The sequence below is a fragment of the Galeopterus variegatus genome, unplaced genomic scaffold, assembly GCF_000696425.1.
Source record: "Galeopterus variegatus unplaced genomic scaffold, G_variegatus-3.0.2 Scaffold96, whole genome shotgun sequence".
In the NCBI taxonomy this organism is placed as follows: Eukaryota; Metazoa; Chordata; class Mammalia; order Dermoptera; family Cynocephalidae; genus Galeopterus; species Galeopterus variegatus.
The window spans coordinates 476034-501281 of NW_007726207.1; the positions used below are offsets into that span (position 1 = coordinate 476034).

At 37.6% G+C, this 25248-nt stretch overlaps 1 protein-coding gene across 1 annotated transcript in view; it reads left to right on the forward strand.

Annotated features, from left to right (window-relative positions):
• MAN1A1 (mannosidase, alpha, class 1A, member 1) overlaps positions 1-25248 on the forward strand; it is a 165870-nt gene that overhangs the window by 135006 nt on the left and 5616 nt on the right. Inside the window, exons 8-12 of the mRNA XM_008583287.1 lie at positions 4522-4645; positions 7096-7189; positions 13829-13944; positions 17846-18065; positions 18767-18939. Of these exons, the coding sequence (XP_008581509.1) occupies positions 4522-4645; positions 7096-7189; positions 13829-13944; positions 17846-18065; positions 18767-18939 (727 nt within the window). The remainder of the gene's footprint in view (positions 1-4521; positions 4646-7095; positions 7190-13828; positions 13945-17845; positions 18066-18766; positions 18940-25248) is intronic.

A 25248-nucleotide genomic window follows, 5' to 3' on the forward strand; every position in this document is an offset into this window, starting at 1 on the left:
ACCCCCCCCCCCCCCCCCCCCCACCAGTGGAATTTTCTGTGCATGACTGCAATAGAATCTTGGTTAGTCTTAGAATGCCAGTTCCCTGGAATTGTTTGAAAGATGAGCAGTGTGTAAACCTTTTCAGGAAGGAGGCATTTGTAAGTGAAGCTGAAATTGCTTTATCTCAAAATCAATTAGCTTTGGGAATACAGTTAAATGAAACAATCACTCATGAAATTTCTAATTATTCTCTCCTAATTCATGCTAAAATCCAAAAGGAATAATATTGGATAATCTGCTCTTTTGAATTATATATCCCTGTGTGCTATTCCATAAGCATACATGAGTAAATAATATATAGGATTTGGGGGAGTTTTTCCTTCCAAAGATTGATAACTTCGTAACCCCAAAGAGTAAACATAGTCCATATTCTGGACTATGAACTTAAAGGAAGTTTGTTTACTGATCAGCTAACCGGAATTATCCAGGCAAGAATGCTCAAGAAAATTCTTAATTGGCCCATTTCCCATTTTGTGTAGAAAAGCAAGCAGCAAGGAACAGTAAATTGAAAGTCATAGCTAATCAAGACTTTATACCTGTTTAATGCTTTGTTTATATATTCATCTGGCAATATTTTAGAATTGGTTCAGTTCTGTAAATTCTTTATCTGTTGCATTCAATTATACTACGTAGCCAGATATCATGTTAATGATTCAGATTTTATCTGGGCAGTCACTATAACATATACCTTTAGTTACCTTAGTTTAAGATTATTTTGAAGGGATACACCATCAATCCAGAGCAATCCTCCAAGTACTTGAATCATTACAGGCTCTAGGAAAAGAGTTAGTATCTCTCCCAGGGGATTCAAACATGTGTAGAATAGCACCATTAGCATTGGAGTTCCCTCCTCCAGCCCTATTAACCATTCCCAGGAGACAAAAGGAAAAGTATATAAAGGCCATTGCTTGTCAGAGCTATGAGGGCAGTAAATAATTATACCTTCTTGCTTTTGAGTACAATAGGATGAGGAAGTATATCATCACTGGTAATAAACTATATTCAAACTATACTCTCTAAAGCAACAAAACAGTATTTCACATTTTCAAAAGAATCATAGTGACTCAACTCTTTTAAAGACATGTTTCTAATAGCAGTTGCCAAAATAAGTTATTTTTGTTGTGATACATTTTATTTTCAAATAATTATTACCTTTGTAGAATACTGAAATTTTTAATTAAATTAAAAATTGAAACATATATTAAATAATACTCCAATTAAAATGGAAATCTGGGGATTGGATGAAATAAGTAAATGAAATTAGAGTGATACAAAAGTTTGAAGTTCTCTTCCAGGATTCTTTGAATCAAACATTTGGCAGCTCCCCAAATCATATTAATTGCCTTTTTGTATACACATTTCCATATGCTTACTCATTGTTTTGGTTTAAAATGTAGTCATTATAACAAGATTGGGAATATTTAAATATTCCTCTCTTTCATGCCTGTCTTATGGAACTAATATTTATACAAACTATTATTTTATCTTTAGAATATTTTTCTAAAATATTATTAGCATTTGTAAAATAGACCAGGTAAAGAACACCACCACTGCCTTTAAAACACTGTGATAATGGAACTGAAGTTAAAGACATTTTAAATTCCCCACTTGCGCATGTGAGATTCATTTTGGAGACAGAAAAGACCTTAGCAATCATTCTATTCACCCTCTTCATTCTGTGAGTAATGAAGTCTTGGTTTTGACTCAGTGCATGCTTGCTTCACAACACAGGAGGCAGCCATTTCCATAAGACACACACATTTCAGCTGTGATGGCCCATGGTGTGTGCCCTGTTCTTTCTTTGCAGCTTTGCCTAAGAAAAGGCAAGTGACAATATAATATCTAGATATAGTTGTGCCTTGTCTGATTTGTTGAATCCCTTCCCTGACTTATGTGTAAGAGCTAGTACAACCATTGATCTCGTAAGCAGTTTTACTGAAATACATTAATTCTGCAGGTTGAATGAATGGTAACCAAAGCCATCCTTTAATATAAACATACTATGTATTCTAAACCTAGCTTTCTTTCCATTAGCGTGACATCCTTCGCTCTAGTCCTTTTAATGTCCTCGCTCCCTATAGAAACAGTGACAGCAAAGAGTGCTGTTTTTCCTCTGGTATGAATGTGTGCAAAGAAGGAGGAAGGGAGAATATATTTTTTAAAATCTTAGTTTTTTAACATATTGAGAATTTTTCAGTATATCTCTGATTTTCTCTTGATTCACCACATTATTGGAAGGGAACAAATGTGTGGATATGAAAGCAATTTGAGTTTCAGTTTAGTACATTTACTACTGCTAAACTTTTGCATCTGAGTGTGCTACCATGCCCTCCTGCCCCCTGAACTGAAAAGAACCAGTCCCTGAAGTTCTGGAAGGTAGGCTGGGCTTCCTCAGCACCCTGTGCTCTTCCCTCTCCAGGATGAAGTCATCCTTACCTCTTACCCTGTTATTCCCTTACGTTGTGACTTTGTTTTTTATATTTCTCTAGACCATAGAAATTTGTAGTTTTGATCAATAGGCTTATCGACTTTGGTCAGTGATAGGATGATTGGAATAAAAAATTGATATGTCATGACAACAAATTAATGACCAATTACTATGTGCATTTGCCATATGATAATAAAATCTGAAAGCAGCTGTTCCTCCTATTTGGATGATTGGATATTCCTTTCATTGAAGCCAACTATGAAAATAAAAACTGACTCCCGTTTTCAAAACCTGATAAATTTAGAGCATTTTCTAAAATAAATGAAACATATGATTTTCAGATCTCTGTACTCTATTTCTGTTTAATATTTATTAGGTGTACTGTACGTATGTGTTTTGGAACAAAATCCAGAATTTGCTGGAAAAAGGAAGAGGGAATAAGAATGAGGCTAGCCCAGAATTCCAGGCCCCAGCATCCTCATTGATTTCCTTTTCTTCAGCCGCCTTCAGCAGCCTGGCAGCAGAAGCATGACAGGACTGAAGGGTTCACCCATAGTAGGGACTGATAAGAGGTAAAACACAAAGGGGAGTTGGTTAGGAAATCTAGGAGACACAAGGACCAGCATTTATATGGGTATACCTTGGGAAGAGAAATAAATGAGAATTCCAGAAGCCTCCAAGACCTGGCCTTGGCTTATCCTCGTAGCCTCTCCCGCTGCCTTCCCTCCCCTCTGTTCCCAGGATCAGGCACCACCTCTAGTTCCCCGCTAGCCTCTCTGCTTGTGTGTTCTCTCCATGCCCAGATTCTCCCTCTCACCACTTTTTTCCCACTAGCTCTTACTTTTCCTTTGAGAATCAACTCAGGAGTGTCCTTGTAGAAGCCCTCATGATCCCCACCATGTTGGTTTGCATGTCCTGGCTTTAGGTGCTCAAAAAACTCTTCACTCATTTATCTTGGCATTTATTGTATCCAATTGGAGTTATTTATGCCTAGGTCTTTCTCTCCCATTACAGTAAAAGGTCTTTGAGAAAATAGTGATTTATTGTCATGACCATGTCCAATGCCATGTATAGTCACTGGCAAATAGTAGGCATGCAATAAATGTGCATGTGAACTAAAACCAAAATGTGGGTGTTCAGGTATTGCAAAGGGAATTTATTGGTCAGGAGAATAACTGACTTTATTCTTTATTTGAATTACCACATATGTCTTGAAGTTTGAAGTAGCTTTCTAGAAATAAACTATACGAGTATGTGATGTCTCAAGGGTCGCTTTATGTATATTTTTGTGTATATGTGTTTATGACTCTTTTTTTTAAAAAAAACTCTTTTTAAAAAGCATTTCTCCAAGATGAGCCACCAGGCAATAATTTTTGAAGCTTATGCCTGTGACCCCTTTCAGATTCATATAACATAATTTTGTCGAGATTCTTGAGCATAGATTAAATAGGACAAGGAATGAGTTTGTGCATTAGAAAATACTCTTAGAAAATAGATAAAACAGTGTGAAGGTAAACATAAGAAAGGAAGTCTAGTAAGTAGATGGAGGGAGGATTTGGAGAGAGGCAAAGTGAGTATGTAACTAATGGACGTTTGAAACGTATCTTCTAGCCAAATAAAATTTTGTATCTAATGTGAATGTCTGAAATTCCATGGAATGTCAGTCTGAAATTAAAATGTTGAATGGCTTTATGGGGGTTTGGGGCATGGTGAGAGTGTTTTGGTCTGATTTTGTTTTGTATTCTACTTGGAATTGCTGTATATCTCTCTATAGCTTCTCTGTACCTTCCAAAATTTTTGTCCATTCATCAACAGCAAACACATAGCAACTTCTTTCTGACTTAAGTCAACACTCATTTTCAATTTGGAGACAGAAGTCAAAGCCTAAAACCTGTAGCCAAAGAAAATAAGACTCGGTTTTAGAATATCCAGAGTGGGCTATTAGCCACAACACCTCTATTAAAAAGCTGTCTCTTCCACTTCTACTATTTAGAACTGTGAAAAATGGAATTAGTCTGACCCACAGCTCTTCAATGTCTTCTCTTCTTCAGTGGTATTGGAAGGAACTGGCCCTGGGCCTCAGGAGGCAGCAGTATTCTGGCAGAATTTGGAACCCTGCACTTGGAGTTTATGCACTTGAGCCACTTATCAGGAAACCCCATCTTTGCTGAAAAGGTGAGATTCTCCAATACACCTTGCATAGCAAAGCAGCACTTGTGGGAAGCAATATCCTCTCCTGGGAGATTTAGTAGTATTGGATGTGGAAAATAAAAATCAAGCTTAATATGGCTCTTCACGAAGTTTTGTAACATGCAGTGTTTCATTTAATCAAACTGTAAACCCAGCCTTTCCATAGCACCATTCTAACCCAGGGTGAGAGGGCCTGGCTTCCACGCTTGGTTCTCTCTACCTTAAGAGAGTCAGTTATTTCACCTGCCTGATTTTTTTTCCTTATCTAAAAATATTTAGTATTGCATGGTCTATGTGAACCAAGTGTATGAAAGAGAAACTCAAAGTGTTATACAAATGTGAGGTGGGACGTGAACTAATTTCTGATTTTTAGGATAAAGTTATATTCATCCCACCACTCTGCCCTTAGCTTTCACCCTACTTTTCAGCTCCTATTTCAGCAAAATTCCTTGAAAGAGTTGTCTCTGTTTGCTGTCTTCTCTTGTAGCCTCCCCCTCTCTTGAACCCTGTCCAGTCTGTCTTTTCTCCCAGCCACGCCTGTCACGGTGACCAGGGAGCAGCACATTGCCAAAGTTAGTTCTCTGTCCTCCCCCCTCCTCTTCCTTGCCCTCTCAACATTTGACACAGTTGGTCAGTTCCTCCTTCTTAAGACACTATTTGCACTTGGCTGCAGGCATGTAATACTCTCCAGGTTTGCCTCCTTTCTTGCTGGTAGCTCCTTCTCAGTCTCCTTTGTTGGATTTTCCTTAATACCCCAACCTCTAAATACTGGAAAGCCTCAGCACTCCAACCTCTGCATCTTCTTTTTTTATATCCACTGCTTACATTATCTCATCCAGTGTCTTAGCTTTATATACATCTCTATACTACTGTCTCCACATTTAATAATTTAATAATTCCAGTCCCAACCTGTCCCCTAAACTCCAGACTCCATATCCAACGCATATTTGACATCTCCACTAAGAGGTCTAATAGGCAAGTCCCACTTAAATGCCTCAGACCCAACCCTGAGACCTGCTCCTACTTCATTCTTCACTATCTTGGTAGATAGCACCTCAGTTTACCCAGTGGCTCAGGCCAAAGATCTTGAGGTCATCCTGGTTCTTCTTTTCAGTAAACCCCAGGTCCGAGGAATCCTTTGGTTCTGCCTTGTTAGCTCTGCTGCCACCCTGGTCCAGGGTCCCTCATCTCTCCCCTGGACTCTGAACTAGCACCTGGCTACCCTTTCTCTCTTGCCCCCTCAGTCACACTAATCCTGTAAAAGCACAAGCTTCTCATGCCACTCAGAGAAAAACGAGCCCTTCTTGTGGCTGGTGAGGCCCTTGTGACCTGGGCACCGGCTCGCTGTCCTCTGCTTGCTGACGTGCTGCCTTTGCTTCCACACCTTCGGCCTCAGTGGCCTTACTGCTCTCTTCTCAGGGCCTTTGTACTTGCTCCTCCCTCAGCTCAGATTGCTCTTCCTCCAAATTTGTGCATGACTTACTCCGTCATTTTAAAATTCTGCTCAAACCATCCGCCTTCCCAGACCACCCTGTGAGCTCACAGCTCTCCACCTCACATTGCGCTCTGTCCCAGTACCCTCTGTCTTAGTCAGCTCGGGCTGCCAGAACAAAAATGCATAGACTGAGTGAGTGAATCAACAGAAGTTTATTTCTCACAGTTTTGGAGGCTGGGAAGTTCCAAGATCCAGGTGTCGACAAGGCAGGTTTCATTCTGAGGCCTCTTCTCCTGGCTTGAGGGTGGCCACTGTCCCGCTGTGCACTCACATCACCTCTTCTTTGTACACAAAGAGAGAGAGAGCTGTCTTGTGTCTCTTCTTATAAGGGCACTAATCCCATCATGAAGGCTCTACCCTCATGGCCTAATCACCCCCAAAGGCCCCATCTCCAAATGACATCATATTGGGGGTCAGGACTACAACATATGAATTTAGCAGGGTGACACATTTCAGTCAATAGCATCCTTTTTTATTTTGATATTTGCAGCATTGATTATCTCCTGATATACTATACATATTATTTGTTGTCTGTCTCATCCCACTAGAATGCAGAATTCCAAGATGGTAGTGACTTTGTTTATCTACCAATATATCCCTAGTTCCTGGTAGTAGCATCTAGCATGTGGTAGATAATCAATCAGTCCACTTACTCCTGTCATTTTTGTAATGATAATAAGTTGATGGCAACTATCTTTGTTCTAACTCTACATCATTTAAATCAACTCATTTTGGGGAGCACATCTCTGTGTCAGATGGTACTTCCTGGGTCTATCCTCACATTTGGCTCCCAATAAATTTTACAGAAAATTTATAAGTAAATTAATTAATAAATTGGCTCTTTTTTTCTCAAATGGAAAAGTATAATCAAGAAAGAGAGAAGAATGGCACAAAAACTGTTTTTTAGATTTTTAGAATAACATTTGATTTTCTATTGTAGGTAATGAATATTCGAACAGTACTGAACAAGCTGGAAAAACCACAAGGCCTTTATCCTAACTATCTGAATCCCAGTAGTGGACAGTGGGGTCAGCGTAAGTAAAAAGATTAGCATTGTTATAGCTCTTTACAGTACCCAGCACTGTTCTGGTAGCAGAGAGAGAGCACAAAAGAAGCACAATTTTTGTTGAGGAATGTTTAGAAAAGGAACATCATTCCTTTAATAAGCGGGCTTCCATCATAAAACAGATTGTGTTACCAGGAAACAAAATTGTTTATTTTTTTATGTACAACTGTAAGTATGATGACATATAAGCACATTTGAAGCTATTAATCATAAAGGGAAGATCTGGTCAGGATGGTGTGGGGATGTTAGCCTGTAACAAGCTGGTCATGTGGATAGAAAGGAAATTTATTCCTATGTGCTAATGACTCTGAGAGTTTTATACACAGTAGCTAGATCATTCGACTTCATAACATTTTCTCTCTTTCTGCAAGGCTACAAGATGAGAGAGGAGCCTGAATCTTATAGAGTTAGAAAATTGGAAGAGCAAACAGGGTGTTTTCTCTACTCAATTTTAAGCCACCAGATAAACGTTTCTTGCTGATGGAGTTACCTTTAGTGTAGGAGAAAGTATTATACAAGGGCTTTCGATGCCAGGAACCCTCACTTTTGACCTTTCAGAGAATTGTGACCAGGGCTATAAAGATTCTGAAGAGTTGAAAGAAATGTTCTCAAGCTGATTTGGAGAAACAGTGGTAGATTAAGTAGCAACTGAAAACAAGTGAAGAGTATTAAATGAGATGCCTAGCTGTACTGAGGATATTAGCACTGCAGTAAATTTTACTCTAATATGGGTTTTTTTCTTTATATTTAAATATTGTATTCTTAGATGATTATTCTTCACTGTTACTTTTGAAGTACTTTTTTTAAAGAATAACTTAGTAGGAAAAAATGTGCTAAAATCCTTGTCTGCATGTTATTAATAGCTATAGAAGGCCTAGCTATTGAAGCCTTAGGCCATAATCAAGTTTGCCACTTACCTATGAGTGGTCCACAGGTCACTGAAAGTCCTTGAGACCTTTCAGCGGGTCCAAAAGGTCAAAACTATTTTTATGATAATGTAAGACTTTCTCCCTTTTTTACTGCATTGACATTTGCACTTACGTTACAAAAACAATGATGGGTAAAACCACTGAAGCCTCAGTGAGAACCAAGGTAGACACCAAGTAGTATTAATACTCATTGTATTCTTCACAGTAGTTTTTTTTTTAAAAAGCCATTTTCTCTTGAATGTTCTTAATGAAGCAGTAAAAAAATTATTGATTCTGATAAATATAAACCTTTATGTCTTTGTAATGTTCTGTGTGATAAAATGGAAAGTATAGAAAAAGCACTTGTGCTGCATAGTGAAAAGTAGAATTTGCCTCAAGAAAAAGCTCTAATGTGATTTAGTTATGACCTGAACTAGCTGCTTATTTTTTCATGGATCACCATTTTTACTTGAGTGTACAACTAAAACAAACTGGTTACTCAAAGTAGGGTAATTGGTAGACATGTTCTCAAAAGTGAGCCTCTCACTTCAAGGAAAAGTAACAGTATTTGTGCCAATGATTATAAAATTTGAGTTCCTAAATAAAAATTAGAATTTAGGAAAACTTGTATATGCCACCCTCAACTTAACACCAACACTTTTCTGATGACATTGGTGGTGGTATTAACAAATGTAGTTTTTTGATATTGTGTAATGAAATATGCAACATTTGGAAGATTGCATAATTCAGTGAACCATTGTTTTTCAAATTACCAATGCATGCTATTACAAAATCATGCGTGAGAAAAAGACCCATACAAAGTGCAAGATGGGCCAGTAGATTTTAATGTAACAGAGTACAAAAATGTATTGGTATAGTTTCTAATTCCACATTGCAACTAAGCTTTAAAAATCCTTAACCTTTAAAATAAACATTTGTCAAGTGCTGTTGTAGTATCAAAGAAAAATATCCACAGTTATTTTAAAAAGACTATTAAAATACTCTTCCTTTTTCCAACTGTATGAGACTGTGTAAGGCTGACTTTTCTTCATATATTTTTAGCCAAAACAACATCTAGCAAAGGATTGAATGTAGAGCAGATATGAGAATCCGGCTATCTTCTGGTAAAGCAAACATTGAAGATTTGCAAAATATGTAAAAAAGTGTCAGTCATCTCACTAATTTTTTTTATTTTATAAAACATAACATTTGTACAAAAAATAACTATGTGTTAACCTAGTGGGTATATAATTGTTATTTTAAATGAATGAAGAAAATATTTTTAAATTCCGTTTTGATTTTTCAATATAATAAATTTTGGTAGATATTACTCACATACATAAGTTCTTTGGTTGCTCATTTATTTTTGAGAGCATGAACGGTGCTGAGACTAAAAGTTTGAGGGCCACTAGAATATAAAACAGAACTTCTGTAGCTGTCTAAGTACAAGATGACTAGATACAAGTCTCTAAAAAGACGAGCATTTTTGGAGTCTTTTGCTAAAGACAATCTCTTTGGTTTATTATTTTCTTCCTGTGGTTTAGGATTTAAAAATCACAATGAAGAGGGACAAAAGGAGCCAGTTGTGTTGGAACATCCCGGCTTCACCCTCAGCGTCACCCACATGCTATGTATTTGACCATGTTTCCTGGTACAAAGAGTCCTTTATGTTTGGATTGCTTATGGACCAATTTCCTGATGGAAAAGCAAACAGGATTGATGAGTCCCAAATCTCTCTCCCCCCAAGCCCATCCTGTGTCCCAGCCACAAGGAAGACACACATTTTATTCTTTAGTCAAGGCCTGCTTGGCCTTATCCATGTCTTTACTGAGCCATTTCCTTGGCCCTTCTGTCTCTCCTCTGCCTTTACCAGGCTCAGCTCAATTACCATTTCTTCTAGAGGCCTTCTTCAAGGCCCTAGCTGGAATGTGTGAGCATCTCCTCCTCTTCTATTTCTTCCTCCCTTTCGCTGGCACTTTGGGTACTTTCCTATCACAGTCCTTTTCCTGATGATTCATATACTATGCATACCTCTGTTCCTAGGGATCCAAAGCTTTTGAGGATGGTAACCATGTCTTAGTCATATTTGTTAATGCAGGACACATATCTTGCACCTAGTATGTGTTTACTTACTTGAATTTTGTGAATACTCATGTTCTCAGTATCCAATCTATCATTCTGGCATTACTTTTAATAATGTTCCTATTTAATCTCTTTTAGCAGTTGCCCCTTCTCCTCAGTTGTGGCTAGAGGCAGCATCTGGCCCTGGCCACCAGTAATATGAACAGACCTTGTGACCATTGAGGCCAGATGCAGGGTTCTGTGTCTATGCACAGGACAATTTTCACCCTTTGATTTATATAACATATATACATATATGTGTATATAGTTTTATATATGTGTGTGAGTATGTGTGTGTGTGTGTGTGTGTGTGTGTGTGTGTATATATATATATATATATAGTGCCACTAGCATCATTGGGGAATTGCTTCAAGGAGAGAAATTCAGATGAAGTTGACAAAAAAATTTTAAAATAGAAATACCGAGTATTTTAATCCTTCTTTGTCTTGATTCTTTTGTTATTTGTTTTATTTTTTCTCTTTTTTAGATATTAGGAATCCTTTTATGGGACCTTTTCCTATCAGGAAGAAAAAAATAAATTACGCCTTTAGAGAAGAGCATAATATTTGAGTGCCTATAGTACGCATTACCTTTAGAGCAGTTGGACATAAAAATACCGTATATATTCTTTCTAAAAGTAGGTGGTCCCTTCCTGCTGATAAAATCAGGCATGTTCTCTCCCATATTCACTAAAATGTTTACATAGGACTTGTTGCCAATGCAAACAGTCCTCCAGACCCAGGGGGAGCTTAGTGAATGATGGGCTAAATTATCAAAAAGGCATGTTTTCTTCCTTTATGTTCTTTTATTTTGATTTTTTCCCAAATATGAAATTTTAATAGGCAGGAAATAAAAAAAGAAAATTAACTAGCACTTACCAAAATTAATTAAAACAAATGTATTATTATGTAACCCTTTTTCCTTTAAAAAAAAAAAAAATCCCCAGATGCCCTAACTTGCTACTTCTGTCCATTACAGAATCATAACCCAAGGAGGGGAAAATATCAAGCTGCTTCTGGCTGTTAGTTTTCAATTCTCATTGCTTTAACTCTGAAGGACATGTCTGGATCATGGCCATCGTTTCCTGTTACTTCATTTAGTCCTTGTTATTTCGACAGTAACCGTGATCTGCTTTACCTTGCATGGTTTGCATTTGTCTCCTCCGGTCATGTTTATAACAGCAGGGCTTGTTATTGATGAGATAGCATTTAGTCTATTTAGTTTGCAAATGTCAGAGGTTTCTGTGGTGATTTATTTAGGAAACTGTAAAGGTCACTTTAAACACTGCTATTTTAAGTATTAGTCTTATAATTTTAAAAACACATTTTAACATTAAAATTAAAACTATAATTCTGGACTTTCTGCAATAAGAAAGTCACATATTTAAGTACTTAAAAATATGGCCCTTCTAGCTTGACTAGGAATAGACTTATTAAGGTTGACTTAGAAGAATTGTGCTCTGTTCATTAATTGTTTATTGAGTACCTACCACATGCTAGATGCTTCCTAGGGGCTGGTGTAGACTGGGAAACATAAAAGACCTGGTCTCCACCCTCTTGGATTGTCACCTTGTGGAGGAGACAGAAAAAAACTCTACTACATTATGAAATTGTAAGTGTGGTAAATGTGTGCTATCAAAGAGCATATGACAAGAGAACCTAGTGGAGGTGCAGGGAAGGCTTCTTTGAGGAAGTGCCCTTTGATCCCAGATGTGAAATATGAGTAAGAATTACAGAAGAAGGGGTAAGGGGTCACGGAGTGCATTTCAGGCAGAGAGAACAAGGCCTGCAGGAGCCCTGAGGTGGGATGTTTTTGATGTTTGAGACAGAGAGAAACAGGCCTTCAGGAGCCTCGATATTTTTGAGGAACCGAAAGAAGGGCCAGATAGCAAGTGAGTAGAGAGCAAGTGGAGCAAGACGGGTGATGCAGAGAAGATTGGGATCTTGCAGCAGGGCTTCCCAGGTCTTCAGAGATCCAGGACTGCAGGCCTTCAAGTAAGAGGGTGTGGGGAGAATCAGATTCACATGTTAGGAGGGTTACTAGCACAGTAACGTAACAAATAGGCTGAAGTGGCCCTGCCATTAGAGCTTTCTGCAATGACAAGAATGTTGTTCTATATCTTCCTTGACCTGGATAGTAGGCAAGGGCCACATGTAGCTAGTGAACTCCAGCATGGCTGGGGAACTGAACTTTCTATTTAATTAATTTGAATTGAAATAACCCCTGCTATCAGAGTGAAAGCAGGAAACCAGATCGTTAGCCACTGCAGACTTAGAGGCAGGAGATAGTGGTTACTTGAGCCAGGAGCTTATTGGTGAGGACAAGATATATATGGGAAGTAAAATTAGAAGACTTTGGTAACTCACTGGATATGCGAGTGAGAGAGAGAGAAGAAGGAAGGAGTGACTACCTGACTTCTAATATGTATTGATGAGGGGATGGAGACCAGATCAGAAGATATGGTTGAGGAGGAGAAGATAATGAATTTAGTTTTTAACCTGTTCAATTTTAGGTTCCCATATAGACATTCAAGTGGGGTTGTTGGGCAGGCATCAGGGGAAAAATTGACTTGACAGATGTATGAATACTGATTTACTTTAATATAACAGTTGACTTTTGTATAAGTCAACAAATAAAGGTATTATTTCTTAGAAAAAGATAAATAAAATTACCTTTGAGTTATGAAGCTTAAAAGGCTGTCTTGTTTATGTTCAAATTCTCTAAAATCTGGGAATTACGTTTCAAATAGATTTCCATTTTTGTAAGCAAACATGCTTGAAAAATAAAAGTATTGATTCCAGCGGTAGGCAGAAGAGTACACTTGGTGTTATATGGTGGGGAGCAAGCATACCCAAATGTGAGACCCTATGTGGTTGTGGAGTCAGGTGGCACTTATCAGCATTGTCATCTCATGGAGCCTCTGGAAGCCTCATTTTTGCCATTTTTAAAATGAGGATACCTATCCCACAGTTGCAAGGTTGTTGGTAATATATGCAGTGATCTGTTGTGATCTATGGCAGTGGAGGTAGACTGCAGGAATGGAGTGTTAGGAGGAAAAACGTCTGCCCTATCTTTTTTTCCTGCTGCCCCAGCCCCATAGGTTTTTGACCCTTCAGATTGGTAACACTAGAAAACAAATAATAGTAATAAAGGCAAGAACCTGAGGAACTTCTTGTTTTATTTATTGAAAGCCATGTTTTTTAAGATTTGCTAATAGTCATAGCTTTGACAGAATTTTATATGATTGAGAACTAAAGCAAATAAGATTTATTTAAATATATACTGTGAAACATTTCAATTTGGTATTTTTCACTAGAGAACCAAATTTTAGAATAAGGGATGATTACATATCTTTTATCCTCATGTTTTGCAAAACTACCCTGGTAATTATTTAGAGTATATCACATTAGTTAACAGCACATCTGCTCATTTCAGAATATCTTTCTTAAAATAAGAGATTTGTTGAAATTTAAATGTAACATTGAGTTGCATTTGACATAGAGTTGCTAATGTGATTTTGCTGCATTATCTGAATTAAAGACTGAATCACTTTAAAGTTCATATCCTTCTTTTTTCAGATCATGTATCAGTTGGAGGACTTGGAGACAGCTTTTATGAATATTTGCTAAAGGCATGGTTAATGTCTGACAAGACAGATCTAGAAGCTAAGAAGATGTATTTTGATGCTGTTCAGGTAACCCAATATTTAAATCACCTTTTCCACTCCGCTCTAACTTATAACTTTCATATTAATCAAGCTTAATGAAGAAATAGAAAACCACATGAGTGGGTTACAAAATCTTTCCAGTTTGGTAGACTTCAGTGTCTGCTAATATAATAATAACAATAGTAATCATCCTTGACATGTTTAGTTCTAACAGGGCTGTTAAAAGTTTTTTACATGGTTCAGACCTCAGCTAAGAGTCACATATGTGAAAAAGAGGTATTCTTCTTTCAGGAATATGAGTTCCCTCCTTAGAACCACAATATTCTGAAAATTGTCCAAGTTAAAATTGCCCAAGGTTATAGAAAGTCCCAGTGGCTACCTCTGTTTGACGTAAACTTGTCTCCAGAGACATATGGAGAGTACTCTAAGTAGATCACATATAAAAATATGAACAAACTAACATTTAAGGGAATATTATTAATAGTTTTCAAAGATCCTTGATTAGAGCCAGTGAGGAGGTTAGCTGTCTGTTGCTCAGCCTGCTCTTGCCATGTGACAACCTGTACCACTGTAGAACAAGAACCTCCCCAGCTGCACCCCTGGACTACAGACTTCCCAGCCTCCAAAACTATAAGGAATAAATTCTATTTCTTTAAAAAAAAAAAAAAAGCCTTTATAATGGAAGAGGAATATAGGGAACAAATGTGTGTTGAATTCCCTGCTGCGTGCTAACCAGCGTGTTAGATACTTTAAATGAAGCGGTAGGGTGGGGTGGGGTTTGCTCACAGGACTTTAGATACTAGTCACAATTTCACAGGTAAGCCTGCTGAACCTCGGAAAGGTTAAGTGTGAGACCAAAATTCAGACTAAAATTTGTCAATACCTATCAGTTTTTACTAACTACAATAGATTGATTTGTGAATCAGAATTTCCATAATACATTTAAATGTTTACTTAAAAGGCAGTAAGTTAGTAGGATAAGTTAGAAACTACTTAGTAAAGTCTATAGGAGGTGACCAGTGTATAAGTAAACTAAGAAATACCTCCAATTAAGCCTCAATCAAAAATAAAAATAAAATTAGAAAATAAAGTCAAGAAGAAAATTATTTTATATAAAATACTTGAACTTGTCCCCAACTTTTGATAAATAAAATTTTTTTAGCAGAATCGGGTGCATTTGTGATTGATAAGTATTTTACATGGTAACTCACATAGGTTCTTTTAATATTCATTATTGTCAAGGCTTCTCAAATAAGGTAAAATTGTGGCTAAATCCTCAGAAAATTGACCTTTTTCTTGACTGCTTAGAAATTTTTTTTATAATCAAGAGTATTAATTCTTAGGAAACACCGGAAATTTGTAATCCCAGTAATGTAACCATTGTTCTAAGATTGGTCTTCCTAACAGGAGGACTGGGTGATTTTGACATAGGCTGACTTATTTATTAAAGTGTAAATGCAGCATGCTTTGCTCTGCTCATCTGGATTGAGTATTATTAGTTTTCTCCCAAGGTTAGTTGGGAGCTTCACTAGGGAAAGCACATACAACTTTTCACTACTTCACATCTAGGAACCAGAAGCGCCTCAGAACATTGGCCTTCATTTGGCACAACTTTTATTAAGGCGCATGTTGAACATCAAAACTGAAGTAGGCTATGATCCACATAGCCTCTTCCACATTTATTTTTCCTCATTTCTATGAGGTTCCAGGTTTTAACCTAGGAAGTTCTTCTGCGTATATGATGGTTTCCACACTAGTAGATATTTTAATTATTCTAATCTTAAAGTGGCCCTCTAAGATACTGATATTACAACAAAGACAGCTTCAAAGTATTCTTTGAAATAATTTTCCCCCAGTTTCTAGAACTGTGCCCAGACAACTTTTAGTATATCGTATCCAGATAAATCATTCACAGGAAAATTCATTAAGATCGCATGAAGTCAAAGTGTTTTCTGTTTCTCTTAATAGTAAAAACATTTTCAATCCATTGTATATTTTCAATTTTGAAAGCAAAGCTAGAACAACTAAACTTCTGATCTTGAGAAGTAGCAATGCCTTCTGTAGCAAAGTTTCTTCTACTAAGTTGTACTTCAAGATATCATTGTTATCAGGAGAGGATGCCTTACATTATTGTTCTGGACAGTTGACTTACTGGAGATGTGGTTTCTCAGCTTTAGCTTCAAGTAGGTTTGAGAAAGCATTTAATCCCAGAGTGTTTTTGGTTTAGGAAAGCATTTAATCCCAGCATTTTTTTGGTTGTTTTAATAACAAAATACTTTACACTTTCAACTGGCTATTATGGCCCTATCTGGAAGACCACACTGAGCATCCACCATGGTGAGTGATACCTGGGCAGGTAATGTATCAGACATTTAGGGTACTAAAGGCTTCATCAAACTAATATTTTTTTCAAATATAGAAAGGTGAAATCACAAAATATATAGTACTCTTTTTTCCTACTCGATTCTCTGTAGCCTGGACACGAAATTTTTTTAGAGCCACTAAAGACTATTTTTCCTTCTTTGGTCTTATTTACATTTTCCCATTACTACACAAAACCATTGCTTTAAAGGTCTTGGAACTTTATCATACGTGGGTACTTCAAAAAGTTCATAGAAAGATTCGTATTATCTTTTAATTCTATTTTTCCACGAACTTTTTGAAGTACACTCGTAGTTTATTTTGAGAGGTAGCAACTTGGTCAGAATCATGCCAGAATAATGTAGTATTTTATTAAGGATCAATAACAGGGTAATAATGTTTCTCTAATCCATGCTCAAAAGCTATTACTCTTGTCATGTAGAAAGAATAATTTCTTGGGTGATGAACAAGTATCTGCTTGAAGGACTTTACTACAATTTGTGTAATGAGAAGTATAAATAGCTAAAATGTTCAGTTGCATTAAATAAAAATGAAATATTAATGTAATAACTAAATCATCAATAAAATTAGCTTAACCACAGTTAATGAACACAGTAGTGTGTTCGTTTATTTCTTACTATCTTGGTTCCATTTGTTTACTTCTAATAAAGTTAAGAAAAGTTTTATCTGCCTGCTTATTCATTTTCATTTATTCTTCTCTATCACAAGTTTTTTCCTGTAACTACTATTCCCACCTGTGCTTCCTAAAACTCTCTCTTTTTTGATAGCAGTATACAGGTATAGACAGTCACAGCTTTTTTCCTTCTATGTAGTCATCAAGGCAGGGGGAGCATTTTCTGTTAGAGTAATTAGAAATCAGTAATTCCAAATACTCGCACTTCATTTTTGCTTTTTAAAATATAAGCCTTATTTTATTTCTCTATCTAGTTTTAAAGAACATTATTCCCATTTTATGGATGAAGATACTGAGATCTAGAGCAAGTTGCCCACACCCACAAATTACTCACAGAAAGTAAGTGTCAGCTAGAACTTGAAGCCAAATAGTCTGACTCCAAAACAGAGCTCTTCTTTGCCACCCTAATTTTCTACCCCTCACTGCCTTAGGGGAGCGAGTGCCACTAGCCTGTACCTTGTGCACAGATATGCTCTGTTCTTGATCTACAGTAAGGCCTGGCCTTTGTGTTGTGTCTCCACTTGTGAAAATAAAAATGCACTAGACCAAATATTACTTCTGCACTAGTGGCCTGTCTTTGAGAAGGGGACAGCTTTTTTAATTTGAGGACTATGAGTGTTTAATCATGGAACCAAGCAAAACCTCCTGAGCTGGCGCAACAAAGTTAATTGAATTCTAATTAACCAAACTAACAAGGCAGAGACTAGAGGAAGAATACAGAAAGCAATAAGATAAAATTTTAGGTTGAATTGTATTTGTAATACCAAAATCAAATTGTGAGTCATATTTTATCTTATTTTTTCAATGTTGGGGCTATTTTTAGTATAAATTTGAGAAGATATTACAAAATGTTAAAAATAGGTATTATTTTAGGCCATTGAGACTCACTTGATCCGCAAGTCTAGTGGGGGACTCACTTACATCGCGGAGTGGAAAGGAGGCCTCCTGGAACATAAGATGGGCCACCTGACCTGCTTTGCTGGAGGCATGTTTGCACTCGGGGCAGACGGAGCTCCCGAAGGCCTGGCCCAACACTACCTTGAACTTGGGGCTGAAATTGCCCGTACCTGTCATGAATCTTATAATCGCACATGTGAGTATATATTATTCTTTACTTACAATCTAGTCCCACATGCTTTGATTTCATTCAGTAAGGAACCATGTCATTGCTACCATCAAAAGAATATCCACTGTGCCTAATGAAACTTGATCATGATTAATATCTTAAAGGAATTTATATTTTTACTTTTAGTTTGCCAAGAAACGAAAATCCAGGCCATCAAGGGTTAAGTCAGCCTAATTTACTGACCACTGCCTTAGCTAAATAACAATGGGTGAGGGTCCCTGTCCCAGTGCATAAAGAAAGCATTTTATAATCCATTATTAATCTTCGCCGTGTCCTTATGAAATCAATGATGAACGTGGCTCCCTTCTTATGAAACATGAGTTTCGAGCACAAAGATTAAATAACTGTCCTTTTGTGACATCATGGCTTGGTATTCTCAACCACTGAGTGTCCAGCTAACTAACAAGGTATCTGGTGGTGACTTGCTCCTACCTGGGGGGTGCTCAGTAAATGGGAGTTAAATGAAAAAAACAAAGGATCATTACCATTTTCTGAAATGGACTCTTAGATGACTAAATTTTAAAAGTACATTGAATATTACATAGTATATGATGATTATAACTATTCCTTAAAACAAGTGTTTTGGCATCTCTCTTAAATGTTATTACTTTCTAGACTCTAAGCATTGTCCAGGACAATAACCCTTGTTCACCCATTGCATGTTTTAGTTATGAAACTGGGGCCAGAAGCTTTCAGATTTGACGGTGGTGTTGAAGCCATTGCTACAAGGCAAAATGAAAAATACTACATCCTACGGCCAGAAGTTATTGAGACTTACATGTATATGTGGCGACTGACTCATGATCCAAAGTACAGGAAATGGGCCTGGGAAGCTGTAGAGGTGATGTTTTAATTTGCATGTGTTTCTTATAGATAAATGTCTTAGTAAAAACTATTCAGTGATACCCATAAATATGCCATATCAACTTTTTGAAGCCTTGACCAGAGTTTTTTCCATCTGGGTCTGTGTGTTTCAGTTAAGTCATTCTGTATCCCTAGCTTCAACTTTGCTTTATATAATAATAATATAAAATATACCTACTGATAGACTTGGATATTGAAGGAGATATCTAGAAGGGCATATGATAAAATTAAGTTCCCATGACTATAGAAATGTGATCGTTTAATCTCACAAAGGTTTACTGGCAACTTGGGGATATTCAGCTCTGTTTGTTTCAAGAAACCACTACTTGGTTTTTTTCTCTGAGTCTTTGGGTGTTAAAATGATAGTACATGTTTTTACTTAGAGAAAATTAGCTACTTAGATCAAACTTTTAGAAAGAACTTATAGAAGAATTACATTGTGTGAGGATATTTCTTTGCTATTGTCAGGTTTCTCTATAAGCTTTCCATCTGCCCAGTGTGTTGTTTTAATTGTCACCTCTTGGGTCTCTTCTTGCTAAATATGGTGTACCATCTTCCCAAACTAATCTATTGAATGCTTTGTGTGCTGGATGCGAGAGGAGGTGCCCTCCCAGATATGCATCAAACAATGTCTAATTTTAAGACTCATTCTGAAAAGAGTGGGAGGGAATTCAGGGAATGAGAACAAGCAAATGCTTTAATTACACTCTTTCATTCTCAAGCACTCTTTGTTAGAAAGTTAGCTGTCTTTAAAAACTGTTCATTAGGAATAACTTCTCTCAGGAAATCTAAAATGAATACTGCCTTTGTGTAAAATTTGACTAATATCTGAGGAAGCCACTGGTGAATCTCGCTCATTACCTTCTTCATTTAGTGTGTGTCTTATCACTAACCATCACTCATTTTAAATAATAGCAATTCTTCAGGCTCTTTTTTCTCTTTTTGCAAAGTTTTCTAATTATATTGAATCAGTAATAATTCCAATTTCTTTAAATTTCTGTTTTTTCTCTGAAAACAATGTGTTAAAATTGAGGTTCATCTAAGCTTTGGTGACAGGAGATTATTTCGGTTCTGAATTAGCCAGCAAAGGAACTGAATATCAGTTTAAGTTGCAAATACCAGTTTAAGTTGAGAATATCAGGGATAATATATTTTGTCAAATCTAAAACACCATAATTTGTAAGAAACATCATTATTTAATATTCCACCAAGAAAGAACAACACTGCTAATTAAAATATGACATGCCAATTCTGTAAATGTTAAAATGTGCAAAATGTATGACAGAAGTAATCAGAAATGGAAAGTAAGTAAATATTGCTAGGTAGGCAGGAAAGTTTGGTTTGTTTGATTCTTCAGGGGGATTGTTTGTGTGTTTATTTGTAGGATAAGGTTGATTCTATGCTTTGATTTTCATTTCTTCTCAAATCTTTAGCATAACACATGATGTGAAATTGTTTCCCTGTGTTACAACACTGCAGTCTCTTCCGTTTTTGCTTCTAGTAACCTCTGCTAGAACTTGAGATATAGTGGTGGACAAAGAATGCTGGGGGCTCTTGCCTTTTTTAAAGCACAAAAATCATAGACTAAGAAGGCACTGCGGCAGCACTTCTTTTCTGTGTCAATCCCCTTGGGCCCCTGTGTCTTTGCAGCAGTGCCTCTGCATGCTGGCAGCTCCCACCTCAAGTGCCCAGTGATTCTCAGCTGTTCTGACTCGGAATCAGTCATGCTGCTCAGGCCTGAAAAACACAGCTAGAAACCATGTCAGGAGGAGAAAGTGGAAGAGTTTTCTTCCAGGCAGTTGGCTGTGGTCTGGGAAGTGTGCTGGAGTTAACAGCCCCAGGAGCAGCCCTCAACCAGTGAGATTTGGGAATTGATGGATAACTATCCTCGTCTTCCTTCTCTAAAGCATAATTCTGCGATGCGTTCTACACTGTTTCTCAGAGGACCTCCAGCAGGAGTGAGCCCCTTGCACACAGTTGTAACCTACCCAATGGCTCCTCTCCCATCTCCCCACTCACTCACTTCCTGATATCACCTCCCCAGTATGGGAGGATCTTCTTGATCCAACCCTTGATGCATGCTCTGTTTTTAAGGGGACCCAAACTAAAACACAGGGAATCTTAAAAATCACCTAGTCCAGCCTTCTGCTCAAAGATAAGACTCCTCTCCATATCTTTGCCAGATGGCTATTCCTCAGTGAATTCACTGACTACGCAGCAAAGAGGAATGTACTCCATAAAGTAACTCATGCCATATCTTAATGGCTGAAGGCATTACAAAGTTAGGCCTTTTGAAGCCAGAATTTACAGGGTTCTATGCTCTAGAGGGACTGGTTGTCAGGGCACCTCTCTTCTACATTTCAGCTCCTCAATTATCTGAAGACAGCACGTTCTTCCAATTCTTCCCTTCCTCATCCACCATTTGCCTCCACTTTCTTCTCCTGACATGGTTTCCAGCTGTGATCTTTCAGAGCCAAGCAGTGTGACTCAAAAGCCTCTCTATTCAGTATGATTTCCCACAGCCTGTGGTCCAAATTGTTCTTTTAGACTTACAGCACCACTGGCTTGCATGGAAATTGGCACCAAGTGATGTTAGCTACTGCGTTAGCTACTGTGGCGTCAGTCTCCTTCGCTCTGTGCTTCTTTGCTTTGCTCATACCTGCAGTTTGTACGGTATCCGTAAGCCATCTTCCCACCTCTGACAAAACACTCCCTTCCCGGCCGCCTTTCACTTACACTTGGTAAACTTGCTTTCCATGTCTTAATTAAATTTCTTACTAATAATGTCAAATAAGATCTGACGAGTATATAAGCCAGCAGTCCGACACCAGAGGCTTCCTCCACAGGTTGACAGCAATCCATTAATCACAGGCGTTCAAGCACTTGTGAGTCCACCTAACCGAAATAACATTGAGCTGACATTTCTTTTGCTTTTTCCCAATAATGTCAATGAAGAACTTTATTAAATTTCTCCCAGTTAAACATCTGATAACTTACAATATGAGCTTTATCAGAATATTAATTATATTTACATTCATGCATTTATATAGATTATATAATGTCTCTGCTAGTCCACGGTAGAAGATAAACCTTACATAGGGCTTGGTTTTGTTTTGTTTTCCTTTTTGCACAGTCATTTTTCTTTAGTGTCCAAAACCTCATCTTTTCTTCGTGGACATTCTGACCCTCAGAGTGATTTGTCTTCCCCCTTCCTGCCTCTTCCCAGGCTGATCCTTGGCTCCAAACTCTTTTTGATATGTTCATGCTGCCTGGTTCTCTGTGTTCTGCACTTAAGTTCAGACCAAACTCAGGCAGAAAGCCTTAGTAACATTATTCCTTGGGATTCATTCTTGGAAAGATCCACAGATCAGCCATTTATCTAATCTGGTAGATAAGAGAATGCTTTTCTATGCTCACCATAATGCTTTCTGACTTACACAAAAATCTTACCTTCTCCCTCCCCCCACAAAAAAGTACAATTACTTGGGGTCAAATTTGTCTTTCATCCTTTGTTTAGAGCTTCAGTCACTATAAATAAAGTCACAAGACAAAATTACAACAAATTTAATTTAAAAATCTTAATTGGCTTTTATTTGTGATTCCAGAACCAGGCAACACCTCATTCTGTAAAACAGAATGAGTGTTTCAATGAGCAGAGCACAGGAGGTTGGCTGTATAGACAGAAAAGAGCTAAGAAAAGCAGAAACAGAACAGAAAGCAGCTTGGTCATTTCAAAGTTACTTTCCTTGTAAAGGTTAAGGCAGAGGGAACTTCCATATCATGTTGGCTAGAACTGGCCTGTTTGGGGATTTGGCGATTATTTCTCCCTTTCCTGATTTCTTGGAAGGACAGAAAAACAACTTAGTTTTGGCTTTGTGGCATGGAATGTCAGTGTGAAGAACTCTGGTTTGGTTTGGTTTGGTTTGTTGGGCCTCGTGCCGGAGCTCAGTCCAAACCAATGGCCTGTTATAAATTTTATTTAACAACATTCTCATATCATGATCTCTGTGATTAGCATATCCCAGTCATATATGGTCACTAATAATATAAGCAAATACATAAAACTGATGTAGTCCCTGTGCCCAGAGGCTGAGAGTCCCAAGAACAGGTTGAAGTAAATGATGGACTGAGCAGGATGTGCTATGTAGACGCATCACTGCTTCCACCGTTGAGGTACTGGTAGAATCAGGACCTGTTATAAGGGCCTAGGAAAGGTACTTGTCCCCAGCTTCACAATCCTAAAGTCTTAAAATTTGGCATTTTTCCCATTTTTAAATTTTTTAAAATTTACCAAAAGCCTCAAAAACTGAAAGTAGCTGGGTCTCTCAACCTCTGAAATGCCCTGTCACTGTGCTAAGCATTTCTTCATCTCATTTTATTCTCACTACAATCCCATGTAGAAAGAAAGGACACTGCCTGGGTCTAGGAACCTCCAAAACCACATTTAGGAAATCTTGAGCTGGGATATGGCCCAGCACTCTAAAACCTTCCTGTGTTCTTGACTACTCTAGCTAGCCCCAGGAGGACGGTGGGCGAAAAAGAATGGGTGGGGGGGAACCGAAAAGAGAGGGATTGGGCATCGTCCATCCCAAGAGCAACTCTTTCTGCAACAGTGAAGGAGCTTATAGAAATTTCTGTGGGGAAGAGGAGTAGTTATTTATCATGCCTGGCTCTCTCACTATCTTATCACCAGAGAGCCTCGAGGGGACAACTAAGAAAAGATTTTGTAGTTAAAATCTTTTTAAGGAAATGTCTGGAAATGGGGTTTCATTATCTTCCATAACAAGCTTGCCCATTTCTTCTGAATCCTGTTTGTTTGTTTGTTTGTTTGTTTTTACAAATAATTTTTATAATAATTTTTTTTTTAACAAATAATTTTTGGCCTACTCCATGTATCTGTGATTTGACTTTTTATCAAAAAGTCCTTTCATCAACAGAGGAAGGAAAGAAAAAAAATTAATAGGACCTCAAAGTTTCTTTCTTCAGGCTTATCTCCCATTCGGCTTATTGTCTGAAACTTAGAATTTAATGGGTGCATCTTTTTAAGTTGATTGTTCTTATTTTCCTGGGGACAAGTACCAAATCAAGAGGTGTTTTCTTTATTCCCTTTGTTCACTTAGTCTGCTGGTCAGATTTTCTTGAGTCTGGTAATTAAATGCTTCTCCTCATGCCCCTCTCTTTACTCTCCCACTTCTGCCCTCCAGCCCTGAGGTAAAAAAATCAATATCCTCATTGTCAGTGTCTGCAGAAGGAAGCCAAGTTCTCTGTGCAGTGTCCCTGCTCATGAGAAACCATGGCTGAGATTTGCCTGCCCTCTCCTCTTTTCTGGGCTCCACGTTCTTAGAGCCTATTTTCTTCCAAAACCCTTTTGTAGCTAATGAAGACTCAACTAATATTGTTACCGAAACCCCAAAGGTCCGTTTGCTCGCCGCTCAATAGCCAATAATTGAGAGACAAGTGTTGGTGTAAGGAAAGGTGGCCTTTAACCAGGAAGCCGGCAGCCTGGGGAAATGGTGAATTAATGCCTCAAAGACTATCTCCACTTTGCCCAGACTTGCCAAAGGGTTTTATAGGGACAGGTGGTGGGGGCTGATTCATGGTGATCCAAGCAGGGACGTGTGGGCATAATCATAAAACTTCAGATAAACATCAAAGAACTTCTCAAGTGGGAGCCGATCCATGGTGACCATCCTCCATGAAGTCAAGTCATGAATTCAGTTCCTGATAACCTCAAAAAGATCTAGGTGGTAAGGTAGTAAAGAATGGCCACCTGGGTTAATAATTTCTTCTGTAATTATTCTGTGTACAATGTGAGCTAAAGTCATTATTTTCTAGCAATCATGTGAACAAGAATCATTGTATTCTAATGTCCAGCTGCAAGCTATGCAGTTTGGGTTATAAGAGTAAGAAAAAAACTTTTTAATTTAGAAGTTTAACAAAATGGAGTCACTTCTGTACAGCCTGTTACAATATGGCAACATCTGTGCTTTCCATCTTCTTGGTAGTTGGGTTTCATGGGAGAAAAATGGGGTAGAATTATACATGTAAAAAAAGAGGGACAGGATTATCATTCATAAGAGAAAAAAAATGAAAAATGACAGTAACTAAGAGTAACTTTATCTTGTTTATATTTTATTTCATTATAAATATTAGGATTTTAGTCTTAAACTTTATTTTTTGTCCACAGTCTACAAATTAGAACCAGATTTCAGATGATAGTTTTTGTACAATAGAAATTTTTATTTGACCATATGACTAATAGGATTAGTGGGATGTGGTGAGCAAA